Raw genomic sequence first — 14539 nt, 5'->3', positions numbered from 1 at the left:
TTAAATAAAAAAATGTATTTGTATTTGTAAATGTTTGAGACCAAAGAATCCCCTGTTGATTTTATTAAGAGCAAAGAAAAAATAAGGCATCAGAACTAAGTCAGGGTCATCTGAAACTTTGCTTCATATTCTCAGAGATAAAACAGCTACTGTCTCTACCTGGTACTATTGCAGGCACTGGAAGGGTATCCAAGTGTTTTGCCAGATAATTTCCCTGTACGCCCGGATCCTTGGATGCCACACTTGTGAACTTTACAAAACATGCGGATATCACTTCGGTGCTGAGCAGAGAAAAGTTAAAGTCAAGACAAAGTGTATGGTGATTTCAGGCATGCATCAATTATTACAATTATATTCTTTGACAATGCTCTGGTCATATGGTTATTATTTAGTCAATAATAATAATAATAATAATAATAATAATAATAATAATAATGAGGATAATAATAATAATACTGTACTTCTTGATGTATTAAGCTGGTTTTATGGTGCTGGTTTTTTCTGCCCCCCTCAGAATTCCAGCCCAAGCATGGCTGGCCTTACAGTCTTTCCCAGCAGATGTTCTTCAGGTTGCCAGATATGAACAGAATAAAACTGGACAAACATGATGGGGTTGGAGGCTGTGATCACGAAAAGGGCGAGCATTTGCAAACACAGACTGGGGGTGGGGAGGGTGTTGCTGGAGAGATTGCAGAGCCGAATGGAGGACAACTAGATCAAAAACTGTCTCAATGACGGATGTCTGCCCACCCTAGATGATCTGTTGGTAACCTGATGGTAGAGCGCAGTTGGCGCTGCTTGACTGTGGCGTCATATGTCTGCAGTTGGTTTTTCAAGCGCGCAGTATAAGGCTCACGGTCACGCCAGGTGATCCCGCAGAGGCGTCAGTTGTGGAATTCTTCAAGCGTCTTGATAGGTGGTCCAGTGCTGTCGTACAGACTGCCTGGTACATTGCTGTCTCGGTTTGAAGGCGTAGGCTTTTATTTTGAGACTTTCTTCCCCAGTTTTCCAGAAACAGCTGACTCTTGCCTGATCTGGTCCTGCATTTCACAGTTGTTCATGCGGTCCTCGGAAAGGATGTGTCCAAGGTGTCTGAATGATGAGACTGTTGGCTCATCAGTGGTGAAGATGGCAAAATACTTTGGTCAGTTCAGTGTTTACCAAGAGTCTCATCTCCATGTTAGCCTGTACATCAGCTGTAAGGTAGACTGCAGGGCATCTAGTGTGTGTACCAGAAAGCATTACATTACATTACAGGCATTCAGCAGATGCTCTTATCCAGAGCAACTTACACAACAGTCTACATAGTATTTACATTGAATCAATTTATATAGATGGACATATTTATATTACTGTTTTTCAGGAATTTTACACAAGCTTGGATTTCCAAGCAGGTTGGTGGGAGGTCACACACACACACACACATACACACACACAGTTCACAGGTCTTGCTGAGTGTTTTGAGAATAGGAGGACAGAGAGACAGTTTGTTGGAATTTAAATTCACAACCAATGTTCTTTCCATTGACACTGGATCAGCTTAATACTTAACATCTCTTAGAACTATTTTTATGGAACAGTAAGACGTATACCATTCATTTGTGCATCACTTTTTTGGGACTGAGCCATACTCCAGCTTTATTTGTAGCTATATGTGAATTTTTTTGTTATGAAAAAAAAACAAAAAAAACATGCGTGTTTATATTTGGTGATTTATGAAATCTTTTTCAAAAAATTAAAACTGAAAATTCATTGAGAAAATTGCATCTAAATTGCACCATGAAAACGGATAATCACCAGCACAACTTTGTTTATTTCCGGAACATGATTAACGTTGCCATTTCAGGGTTTTGTAGTCTGAGACACTATTTTTCGTGGTTTCGGAGGACTACATGAGATTCCATGGAAATGGTAGGACCATATAAAAGGGTTTAAAAAAATTTTTTAAACCAATGGACCTGGGCCGTGGGGTGATGCCATAGATGCTGCAGCAGCGAAATCTTAGCGGAGAGCAGTTCGAGTCCCATAATGCACCACAGACGGTGGCACTTCGGAGATGGAATGCTGTTGCTGTCATCCGAGCCTCAGCTGAGAAACTTTCGCAGATCATGAGTACGGCGCTGCTTCATTAATACGCCAAAACAGGTACACGATCGCTGTCCGAAAGGTCTGCGCATGTGGGGGAACTTTTCCGTTTCGTTTCGAGTTCAAGCTTGAAAGTGGCAGTTGAGTACTTCCTAGTGCGTAGAATCTCGTTTTTTTTTTGTTTTGACTGATTGGGCCTCCTGAAATTCGCAGGTAGCTGGCAGCTCGCAAAGCCGAACTAGTTAACGTCTGCAAACTGTGCCTCCGAAATAGCTTGCGAAATAGCGACCTTGCTGACTAGCGTTATTTATCATGAAGAGATGCAACAGTTGCATAGCTGATATAGCTAACTGGCTACTGGCTAACAAAGGTCGCTTGGTATTTAGCCAGTTAGCAAATTAGCAAGCTTGCGCTACCTACGGGTGTTTTCAGAAGTAGCGAAACGGTTCACTCGGCAAACAAGGTATTGTAACAACAATCGATTTTACTTAGGCTTATATTTAGCTAGCTAGCTACACCGGTACTAATTTGTTGACGTTAGACGTACTAGCTTGCTGTAACAAGGCAATTACTTGTCATATCTCAGTGCGATTCAATTGTGATGCTGGTTAGCTAATGTTACACATTGTAAACTAACTAGGTAGCTTGATAGCATCACGCAAGTTGGCTAGATTTATGCATGTGTTTTAACAGCAATTCGCTTATAATATCAAAACGATTGGATCTGAAAATACAGACAGCAGCAGGCCTCGATGGTTTCAGTTGGCCTAACGATTCGATTCCAAATCAGAGTATGGTTGTTCCGTGTGTTAACTGTCTAGCAGACTACTGCAGGGGAGATAGTCTAACGTTAGCTACAACGTCCTGGAGTTTGTCGCCGTGCGATCGTACTTGATGTGCCACAACACAAACAAGTACATAGCGGCGAGTGAGTAATGTTGGCGCAAGGTTGACGTTACCGAATCCTGCGATCCCGATGGTTATGTTCTGAAACTTTATTAACGTTCGCTAGCTTGATAACGTAGCTAAGTTAGCAAATCACTCTCACTGTAAATAGCAAGCTTATTCACGAACAAACTATTTTGATCATTTAGATTTAGCTATTGTGAGTGCTGTTCAGTCTGGTAGCCACCTGAATACAGCGTACTTCTTTGGTAAAGGTGGCAAATGGAAACATTTATTGTCTGTTTTTCTCCAGCTGACTACAAGTTAGCTAGCTGTTGCATGCGATATTTCTTCAAGATGCTTTGTGTGAGCTGATTTTGACGTTAGTGGTCGTTAACGCCCAAAAATTTTGAATAACAATCGATCAACCTGTTAGTAAAGTGTGTGTATTTATTTAGCTAGGTGTCAAAATTGTGTTGTCACCTAACCAACAGATTCTCACCAAAATCATTTTTTCTATTATTTGCACGATTTACATTTCCCATTTTTTTAAATTACGTTAATGCGATGATGATATTCTAAGCATTACAGCTACATATGTTACTAGCTATCACGATAATGTAATGTGACGTGTACCTATGCTTGCTATATGGAAATACGTTAGTACCTGGATATGAGTTAAATAGAAATGCGAACTGTTGTTAAAACGGGCAAATAAGTTTGATGTAACTTCGTGCCTTGACCTAACTAAGGCCGGCTAATGGAAGGCCATAGACCTGTGCGCATTCCTGCACGCAGGCCTCCACCTGGCTGGTACATTCTGTTTGGTGGGGTGTTCGTTTGCATACCACACCCCCTCAGGCTCCGCCCCTCTCTCAGCAGGTCCTTGGCTGCCTCTGTGCCAGTGGAGAAGGATGAGCATGGAGGAGAAGCTGGAGGGCATGTTGCTGAAGTGCAGCGGGGTGGTGGGGCTGCACCCCTCCTCCAGGGTCCTGGGCCCCGCTGGCGAAGAGGGGAGGCGAGGGGGAGGGGGTTTAGTAGAGTTGTCTTTGGGCGAGCGGGTGCTGGCCCATCACGCCCTGCTGGTGGAGGACGAGGATGATGAAGATGAGGATGACGAGGAAAGTGTCCTGGCCCCGCACCACCTCGTCCCGCAGGGCGAGCTGATGGTCCAGGAGGAGACTGTGAGGAACGATGGGGAGGAGGAGCCTGACGCAGAGCTTCGGAGGGACCTCCCCCACAGGATGCCGTACCCCCTCAACCTGCCTGTGAGTCCTGGGTGGCAGCTAGTAATGTGGGAGAGAGATTGCTAGTAATGGGGGAGAGAGATTGCACAAAATGCGTAATTGTTGAAGCTACAGTATGCGGTCAGTCACTGACTTATTGACCAATCAAAGAAGTTTTGCTCTCGCAAAAACGCAAAAACAAATTGGTATGTGAAATAGTTCAGCATCGCAAGAAACAAATTTTACATTGTGCTGATGACTGTGAGTCATGGATTTAGGGATTTTCACTGTTCTAGCAAACTAGTTACCTTGCAATTTGTGTTAGTTAGATTTTAGTTTGTTTTTAAATAGCAATGTATGGTCATATAACATGTCACAATGTCCCATCTTGCACATTTCAACCGTGGTAGCACTGCTTTTCAGACTAGACTGACGGTTTGAGCACTGGGTAGGTCGCTGTCAATGTCGGCATTGGGTCTATAAAGCAATACAGTGGTTTCATACGGGAGGACATCTGCACATGAGGGATTGCCAGCGGTATAATGGAGTATAGAGCTACATATTGATAGTACATTTCTTTTCATCCAGCTTTTTGCATCTCGGTTTGGGTTTATTGACCGCTAACGTTTAGAGGCGAGGCCAGCTCGTCGCGTGGCGCTTCCCCCAGTTTCCTGCTGAAAGTGTGGGAGCTGAGCTCAGCAGCGGTGCCTGGTCTTCCGCAGGTGAGCGTCAAGCAGGAGCTGCGGCTGCCGGACGCAGCGGCGGGGCTGAAGAGGGAGAAGGAGAGGAGGCCGAGGGAGCTCTCAGACTGCCTCAAGAAAAAGAAAAGGAAGCAGCGCTCTCCCGCAAAGGTACGCTACACGCTACACTATGCACCAGGGGTATGCCTCCTGCCCGCAGGCCCAGGAGAGAACGCTGTCTCTGCGGTGGGCTCGGAGGTCCCGCGTCTGGCCTGGCCAGATTGCAGGGAACCCTGTTTGGCGCTCATATAAGAATAGGGCTCCGCTTCATTTTGATATTACGGGAATTTTTTTATATAAAGTTAATGTTACTGCCTGTATAGATGCTTGGAGCTCACTGGGAGGAGTCTCATATTAACCCATAATGTGGTTTGTTTTTTAAATTCCCTTTCATATGTATATTCCTGTGAAATATTAATGTTTAGGAATGCAAGATAAAACCGCACATGCAGAGTGTTGTTGTTTTGTCTGGAGGGTGTAGAGTGCGTGATTTACGTGGCTTGCTTCTCCAGATCCTCACCATTAACGAAGACGGGTCCCTGGGCCTCCAGACCTCCAAGTCTCACGTGTGCGAGCACTGCAGCGCCGCCTTCCGAACCAACTACCACCTGCAGAGGCACGTCTTCATCCACACCGGTGAGCCTCCTTTCGCTGGCCGCCTTTTCGCGCGCGGTCGGCCTGCGCAGCTGCCCCTCCCCCTCATTTTTCACTCTCCTCTTGATGAGCAAACAATGAATAATAGCTGCTTTTTTTCCTTTTTTGGTCAGTATTTGTGAAAGAGACCCTAAGGACGCTGCATATAATCGCAGGTTATTTACTGATGTTGTTAGTATTCCTACCAGTAAAGTGTGAGCGAGTGCAAATCTTCTGTGTTATTTCCTTGTGATTTAGTTCCATACGGTCCTGGAGGGGAGAGAGGGTTTGTTTTAATTATTCTCATATCCTCATATTAATCCTGTACATGAACTGAGGAATAAGGACAAGCCACTGTAATGGTTTCTTTATGATGTCCCGGCTCTATCTCTGTTTCTTCTCATTCTGTTTCACGCTGCTTAAAGCACTTTTGAACTGTTTTTAATGTGCATGTGCACATTCAGTCTCCCTTCCTTCTCTCATTCAGGTGAGAAGCCCTTTCAGTGTAATCAGTGTGATATGCGCTTCATTCAGAAGTATCTCCTCCAGCGGCATGAGAAGATCCACACAGGTAAGACCGAACTGAACAAGCACAGTCCCAAATTACATGAAAGAATTTAGGAAAATGCATGTGCAGAAATTGTTTGGAACATAGCCCGTTTAGTTTCTTTGAAACGTATCGCTGAGAGTTGAGTTCTAAGTAAGCAAATAGATTTTTTTTAGCATAACTTTAACATAACTACAAGGGATGGTGATTTTAAGTTATTTCACAAATTGAGTGATCGCATAATGTGCTCGATTCCAAATCGATTCCTAGAACGGGGATTCCTACAACGGCTTGACTGAATACTCAATTCTGATTGCCTGGGATGTGTGCTACCAACACACAGTTGTACATACATAGCCTTTATTAGAATGTAAAAAAGATCACGTAGTCACGTATCCATTGAGTCATCTATCAATCCATTACTCGTAACCGTCCCTACTTGATACACATAGCTGGAGAAGCCTAGGTCGTTATGTCACTGGAATGCTAGCTAATGCCTGCTGTTTTTGAAACATCTAAAGGGCAACAAACCAACTAGATAGCAGCTAGGTAGCCATCCTGAGAATGACGGTATATACATCTGTCATTCTGTTGAGGCCGCTCTCTGTCATTTAAAGCAATAAACTTTATCTAAATACAACAAACTCTATGGGTTTTGGCTAATTTCCTAACTAGCTACAGCTTGAATAGCTATTTATGTAGCTGCTTGCCAAGTGTGTCTCTACGGTCATGTCATTGGAGGGCAATTTAACATTGCAGTTGATATTTAGCCACTCAGGATTTTCAGAGAACACTGCCAGCATAAGAATGATGGTCTATTATAGCAAGAAAGTTTAGTAAGGAAGATTTAGTGGATTCTTCTGGTCAAACTCCTGTGAGCAAATGTAAATAAGTATTATGTAAATTGCCTGCTCTACTTTGAAATGTAAATACTGCACTTGAAAGCTAACATATTGCTATATACCAACCTAATTGTTTTTTACAGTCAGGCCCAGAATTAGCATCCTTGATGAAAATGAATAAAAAAAGCGTAAAATAAACAACACAGACAAGATATCTTATGCTGAAAAGTATGAGAAAACCATATACTTGTTTTCTAATACAATTGTTTAAAAAATTTGAGTGATGCACTTTTTTAAAAAAATGTAGGGGTCAAAATTATTGCTAATTTTAAAGTTTGTTTAAAGTAAAATCGGTTTAATCTTTGATAAAACATATTTGTGTTATCTCGGAGCAGTACCAACCAAAGAGAGAGACAAAATGTTTTTGTAAGTGTTGATAGTTTTATTCATTTATTAAATGATGTATGTATTTTGTAATGACATATTCTATTAAGTCAGATGGTTTTGGTTGAAGTAGATATTGTCCATTGATGATAAATGATATCTGCAGGGCTGAAGGAGAAGCATAAGCAGGTCATAAGAAGATCAGGAGAAGCAGAAAATAATTAAATAAATAATTGGGCCTTTATTGTTTGAAGATTGATTTGAATTTCATGCTGATGTTTGCATAGTGAGTCTGAAGTTATTTCTGTAGGGAAATCTAAATATTGCCAAACCCTGTTCCTGTTTCTCAGTGATGGCAGTGATGGTATGCAGACTGGTGTATAGGCCTTGTGCAGTGGAACTAGGTTCACTATGTGAAAACAATGGGCGAAAACATGTTTAGGCACGTGATATTGCGAGAAATGGAAACCTGGTTAAAGTGTTTCGTTTTGAGTCATCAGGCATTTTTTTTCCAAGTGGCCTTTGAAAGCTTTATGATAGAGACCTTTGATCCGGTACGGCTTCCTGGAGCCAGTTCATGAAAGCATCCGTTATTACTTCTTGTCAACGAAGAGCCTGTCAGGTGATGCTTGGTTCCTCAGCCTGAGAGAAGGTTTCAGCGGTGGGCCTGGTCTCTTGGTGAAGTGTCGCTGTTGTTCTTTTCCTGCTGGTTAAGGTGAGAAACCCTTCCGCTGTGACGAGTGCGGGATGAGGTTCATCCAGAAGTACCACATGCAGAGACACAAGCGGACCCACAGCGGGGAGAAGCCCTATCAGTGCGATTACTGCCACCAGGTACCCACCAGGTTTCTGCTCAAGGTCTTGCTGGCGGAGCTGACCCCAAGGCAGAGTTTGAGTTGAAAATCACTGTGACCGTTTCAACCCGGTCAGTAGAAAAGAGGGAAAAGGACATTCCTGTACACGAGTGCAGAAACTGTACAGCAGTGCGTGCATTTTCCTGTGCCTCATTCATCAGAATCTCTAAACTAGTTCCATCCCAAACTGTGCGTAACATGGCGCGTTTCCTGAACACGTTCTACCGTCACGTACACTTCAGAGTGCATAGAGAAATTGAGGGTACTGTAGGGAGGATTAGTGACCCTATAAATATATACATTTTCAATCTACACTGGTGCTGAAATTGTGCAGCACTGTAATTCAGTGGGGACAGATGCATTTCAGTCTTGTGTTTAAAATAGTGTACATGCATGTAATGCATATAAAAGAACAGTCATTCTCTGGTCTGTATACACACATTGTGTGTTGTTAATGCTGTGCAGATACATGCTGTTTTGTAAAGTGTATGTGCATGCACTCGTTCACACATTCTGTCCCCCCTCCCCAGTACTTCTCCAGGACGGACCGGGTCCTGAAGCACAAGCGCATGTGTCACGAGAACCCGGTGGGCCGGGGCGGCCGGGCCGGAGCCAGAGACGGGCTGCTGGGAGCCGAGGACAGCCTGGGCTTCCCCTTCCCCCCCAAAGAGTGCTCCCCCGCCGCCATGCCCCCAAAGAAGAAGCGCCAGCGAGCCGGCGAGAAGCCCCGCCTGGAGAAGGAGAGGGGGGACGCCAGGCCCTGCAAAAACGAGTGCCTGCCGCTGTTCGTCGCGGGCCCCGCCCACGTCCCGCCCGCCGTCTCCAAGGTGAAGGACGAGTACGTGGTGGCGGAGTACGCGGTGGAGCTCCCAGAGCCCACGCTGGCGGGGGGGCTGTCCGGGGCGGGGTCGCCCGAGGAGGCCCACCCCCCGAAGCTGGTCCTGAAGAAGGTGACGGGCAAGCGGAGCCAGAAGCAGCGGGCCGAGCCCCCGGGGAGCCTCTCCCCGCTGGCCGCCTTCGAGGACGGCAAGGCGGGCCGCTTCGCCTTCGAGCTGGTGGACAAGCAGGGCCTGCTGGACGTGGCGGCGCACGCGGAGCTGGACCCCGTGGACGGTGGCCTGCAGGGCGGGCCCAGCAAGCCTGCCGCCAGCAGCACCAACTACGACGACGCCGTGCAGTTCCTGAAGAAGAAGCGCTACCTGCAGGCGGCCGCCGCCTCCGCCGTCGCCGAGGCGACCCCCGGCGGGGGGCGGGACTACGCCCTGAGCGTGGGGGCGGCGTCCTCGCAGCCCGCCGTCACCCAGGCGGCCGTGGCCAGCGTCATGGACGAGGACGACGCCGTTCCCGCCGCCATCTTGGACGGGCACCAGACGCTGAGCGTGGAGATCAAGCCCGGCCACGAGCGCCACAGCGTTCTGCCCGACGAGGTCCTCCAGACCCTGCTGGACCACTACTCCAACAAGGCCAACGGCCAGCCCGACATCTCCTTCAGCGTGGCCGACACCGAGGTCACCTCCAGCGTGTCCATCAACTCCTCCGACGTGCCCGAGTCGGGGCCCTCGGAGGCCCTGGGCCCCGGGCTGCAGGCGCCCCCTGCTGAGAAGGCCAGCATGCTGCAGGAGTACTCCAAGTTCCTCCAGCAGGCGCTGGAGAGGACCAGCCAGAACGACGCCTTCCTGAACAACCAGAGCCTGGCCTTCGTGACCGAGACCCAGGCCCTGTTTCCCGCCGCGGAGAAGCAGTACGCCCCCGCCGGGCGCCTGCGGGCGGGGCTGGGCTCCCCGCTCAGGTCCCCCCTGGACAAGTCGCACTTCGGCCTCCTCGTCGGGGACGGCCAGCACCCCTTCTCCTTCTCGGGGGACGAGGCGAACCCCGCCTCCGTCTCGCCCACCGAGGACTTCCTGGAGCAGGTCACAGCGGCCAAGAAGGCCGATGCCGCGGTGGTGGCGGCGGCCGTCCACCCGTCCTTCCAGATGGGCGGCTTCGAGCAGAACTTCCGGTCCCCGCTCCAGACCTCCAGGTCCGGGATCGCCTCCCAGTTCAGCATCGTCAACGGGCAGCTGAGTCTGCGGGGCCAGGGGGGTGGAGCCTCCGACTTCCCAGAATTCTCCTTGGTCAGCGTGACTGAGTCCAGAACTCAACTGACCTCATCACCAGATGCCACAAGCAGTCAGACTTTTGGATGAAGGGGCGCAACCATCCGTATTCAAGGTCCTGTCAAAAAAAGCACTTTATATTCCTTTTGTTTGTGGTCTCCCAGCCTAGGTTGCACTGTAGGGGTGGTTCACTGTTCAATACATTATAGTTTGAGATATCATCTCTTCTGTTTTCCTGTCTTTTCTTTTTCTTTTTCTTTTGATCACATTTACAGTTTAAATATTCACACATATATATATAAAATATATCTTTCATGTTATGGTAAGCAACAAATTGAAAACAAGGAATACAAATTTATTGTCATTTGTAGTTCAGTACCTTCTTAGATTTTTAGAATATATTTATCTTTGTCGTTGTAGAATGTGATTTAAAACAAAACGTTTTTTGATGATGTGTGAAAAAGAAGCAGGTATCAGTCTTACCTCATAGCTGGCCAATACGCCCACACCCTGTCCTTTGAACATTTATTTGACAATCATTATGAGATGCGGTTGTTTATTGAATGGCAGAGAGTTCATAGCTAGACCACATTGATATTCTGACCCACTGGCTTTGTAGGAGTATGTAAATGTTTTGCATTTGCAAACCGCCACTGCATCAAGCTAACGGTAATGGTGCAGGGTCTTTTCTTTCCGGTCAGGGAGAAGGCTAAAGTTGTCATTTACCTGTGGCTGGTGTTTATATGTGCTTTTTTAGAGCCTGTCTTCATCCTTCTACCGTCCTCTTTTCATAATCTGATGAAAGGGACCTTTGCATTGCGTTATTGGTTGCCATGGAGAACACGGTTTTGTTATTTAGCTCTCATCAACATTTCACTGCCAGCCCTCGCTATTGCGTAAACACAGGACTGCAGGTGGGTGATGTCAGGTTTAAACAGCACTGCTAATGCACAGCAGTTTGGGCCTCGCTATAAGCTGGTACAAACGAGCCATTTCCACTGATCACTGGTCTCCTTCCATTACAAAATGGAGCCTCTATGTGTATCTGCTGAAAGTGGTGGGGGAAGAGGCTTCACAAACCCCGTAATGAGAGGACATGGTGTGCTGTTGGTCACTGGCTCATATTAAGAAGACTTTGCTGTCCTTGGAAAAGACAAGTTTTATTTTTCCAAGTCACACATTGTGGCCAAAATTAAAAATAGACATGACATGATGAAAGTAGCCACTGGAAAGACATGACATGATGCGTTGAGGCGTTCTTGAGACCGGACTTTCCCATTGCCATTTACTTGTATGTTCAGAAGATAGGTGGGAGGCAAACCACAGTAACTGTGAGAGGAAGTTGTTGTACTCTCATTTGGATAATCTAGCAAGTTGGCTTGCACTCTGAATTCTGAAGCTGCTAAAATTAAGTTGTTTTACACAAGCGCAAATGTTTGAAAAATAATTTTTTATCATTTCCCCCAGCACAGATAATGATAAATTGTTTGATTTGGTAAAGAAAGGTTCCGTTTGATGTTATTGATTCCTTTTCCTAATCACAATTCGGTGATGCACACAATTTTATGCGCTAAAATTTTGTGTTTATTGGTACAGTACTGAGTTTAAAAAAAAACTGATTTGTATCAAGAAGTGATAATGAAATAAATTGCTACTCAAACTAAGAGTAGCTATATTTGCACTTTGAACCATTGTAATCAGAAATTAGTTTTTGGACATTGTCCTAATACACTGGGCTGATTTGTGGACATTTGATGCCTTTTTAAAATGATGCCAAACTTTCATTTAATTGACTTTTGGAAATGTGATAGCGACCTGACTAATGTTTTATACTCTTTTGAACGATTGGCACTGATATGTCAAAGGAAGTTGGGCTGAAGAACAAGATTGTAATCGAGTTTTATGAAATATCATGTCAAGTTTTTCCTTTGTTTTACGCTTTGCTTGCTGAAATATATTAATTTTCATATCCTGTCAAGTGCATTTCAGTCTTAAATCGCTTGCATTGCACAATGATATTGTTTTATCTTCTGAAGAAAATAGTTTATTTTTTAATTTAATAATGTAGTTGTTGCTTAATCAGTGCCTTTACGTACCTGTAAACTCCCTTTGATGCTCTTATTGGAGCTGTTAAATCTGGGGCGAGGAGACCCATAATACGCACTTTCCAGATAGACTGGCTGCCAGCATTGGGCTTAAGCCCTTTTCCATTTCATTCACCAGAATTTTTGTCTTAATGGAAGTTTAATCTCTTCATGTGTTTTGGATTTTGGAATGACTGTTTATATTTAAAGCACTTTTTACACCATCACCGATCATGTCTTTTTGGATTAAGACTTTCACTGGACTGCAGCAGTTTGTGGTGTTGGAAAAAATCTATAAATATTTTTATTTCCCCCCAATGACCTAAAGGTATTATGGCCTATGTTAAAAAAAGGTGAAAAATAGTGATAGGGTTAAATTCTTTGTTTCTTGCAGAATGGTTGGTCAAGCATAATAGAATAAAATGCCACAAAAGAAAGATTTTTTTTCTTGGTTTCAAATAGGTTGTTTTACATATATTTTATGTCCATATCTGCATATGTTTGTCATATTCTTAACAACTGTAATCCATGCTTTAGACTTCTGATGCGCGCAATGTATTCTGGGTACAGAAATGGGTGGAGAGTTTAGGTTACTCGTTATACTCAATGCAAAACTCAAGGTGTGATTTAATAAGTGTAGGCTATATGCTTTTTAAAATTGTTAGGTATTGTTACATTTTTATTGTATTTGTACATATAGAAGAGTATTTATTGCAAATATAGCAAAATAAATAAACCTCAATCTCAGTCAAGTAAAAACGGATTCAGAGATGAAATGTTTTGATCATTGTTACTCTTAAGCTATCCCTGGTCAGAAGTTGAGAGGCAGTTTTACCACCTGTTGGTGTTTTGCTTTGAGATATTTGTACAGACGTCGTCCCCAAATTTGTAAGGTTTCTACAGAATTCAGCTATTCTATGATCATCATTTTCCAAATATCAGTCTTACCCCTCGCAATGTTTGTATACCATAGCTAGTGCAAGCCAGTCTTTGACTATTTTTTTTGTTCTTAAATCTCTTCAGACAATCAAGAGAGAACTTGCCTCAGCAGCTCCACCATTTCTCTTTACACACATTCCTTTTCTTTTTTGTGCATTTTATGCGGAAGCCTGTGTATGCTGTAAATACATTTTTGTATTTGGAGTCGTATGTATAACTTCTGTTGCTGTAAATACAAAACATGTAGTTCTGCCATTTATTTGACCTTGTTTTCAGTTGGCAATAATGTGCTGTACCATGTGAGTAACTGGAGTCTAGCAGAAATAACTGTGCAGTGATTTGCCTGTTTGATTAATTTAGCAAAACTGAAAAGTAAATACAAATAACTGAAAAAATGCAATACTTCAGTTGTTTGATCGGTGCTGCATTTTAATAAAACAATGCAATATTTTGGGATTGCTTGGAGTTCTCCAAATCTAAACCTGTGACCTCTCCAGTTGAGTACATTATTGCAGTCATTCTGTTTTATTATTCAATATTTTTACATTGAGTCGGTAATCAATGAAATGTTAATATTTTTCTATGGGAACCTGAATAATCTGGAGAGGAAATTGGGACATGTAGTTCATAACAGAAATGAGAGGACAATTAACTAATGTTATTACTCTGAGTATGTCTGAATATTACATCTTAAATTACCAAGTTCTGCAAAAAAAAAAAAAACAGAAAAACAATGGTTGGAGGCTATTGATGAAAAACAAATTCAAATTTGATTTGCATGTCCTCCTTTATGTCATTTTTAGTACACTGGGTATATTTTTATATGTAATGTAAGCCTTTTATTGTAGATGATGCATTTTGGTAGAGGACAATTAACTTTCATGCAATATTACGCATACATTTTGTCAAAATCTAATTTTATTGGCTGTCGTTGGTTTTTGATCGTGTCTTACTTGCAATTGTGTAATGATTTGTCCCTAAAATACATGTGATTTACAGTATGCTTGCTGACTCGTCTTTGTGTACTTTTTAAAATTACTTTTAAATGCTGTCCCCAAAAATGACACCCTTAGTTTCTGTGAGATTTAACCAGTTTTATTTGTTATTCCTGTCACATAGCTTCAGCAAGTGTGACTGCGACTATTGAATCAGTGAAAAATTTGGCACTCTTAGGACGTTATACCTTTTATTTGATTTTATAGCCTCAGAGGGGATTTTGGCTGT

General features: G+C 43.9%; 1 protein-coding gene across 4 annotated transcripts; it reads left to right on the top strand.

The window, feature by feature from the left end:
• Positions 1–1904: 1904 nt before the first annotated feature.
• On the top strand, positions 1905–14318 carry LOC118214189 (zinc finger protein 148-like). Of its 4 annotated transcripts, none has more exons than XM_035393881.1 (7): positions 1905–2145; positions 3850–4238; positions 4919–5047; positions 5449–5572; positions 6057–6140; positions 8058–8176; positions 8727–14318. In XM_035393881.1, exons 2-7 carry the CDS (start codon positions 3885–3887, stop codon positions 10380–10382), a joined length of 2466 nt encoding a protein of 821 aa, XP_035249772.1. In that variant the 5' UTR covers positions 1905–2145; positions 3850–3884; the 3' UTR covers positions 10383–14318. The 4 variants fall into 4 exon arrangements, with proteins under 4 accessions (XP_035249772.1, XP_035249773.1, XP_035249775.1 ...); XM_035393882.1 differs by having other exon boundaries at positions 1906–2145; positions 3853–4238; XM_035393884.1 differs by lacking the exon at positions 1905–2145 and adding an exon at positions 2183–2548 and having other exon boundaries at positions 3853–4238.
• The last annotated feature ends 221 nt before the right edge of the window (positions 14319–14539 follow it).

The sequence above is a fragment of the Anguilla anguilla genome, chromosome 15 (genome assembly GCF_013347855.1).
Source record: "Anguilla anguilla isolate fAngAng1 chromosome 15, fAngAng1.pri, whole genome shotgun sequence".
NCBI lineage: Eukaryota > Metazoa > Chordata > Actinopteri > Anguilliformes > Anguillidae > Anguilla > Anguilla anguilla.
This window is presented reverse-complemented; position numbering and strand designations above follow the sequence as displayed.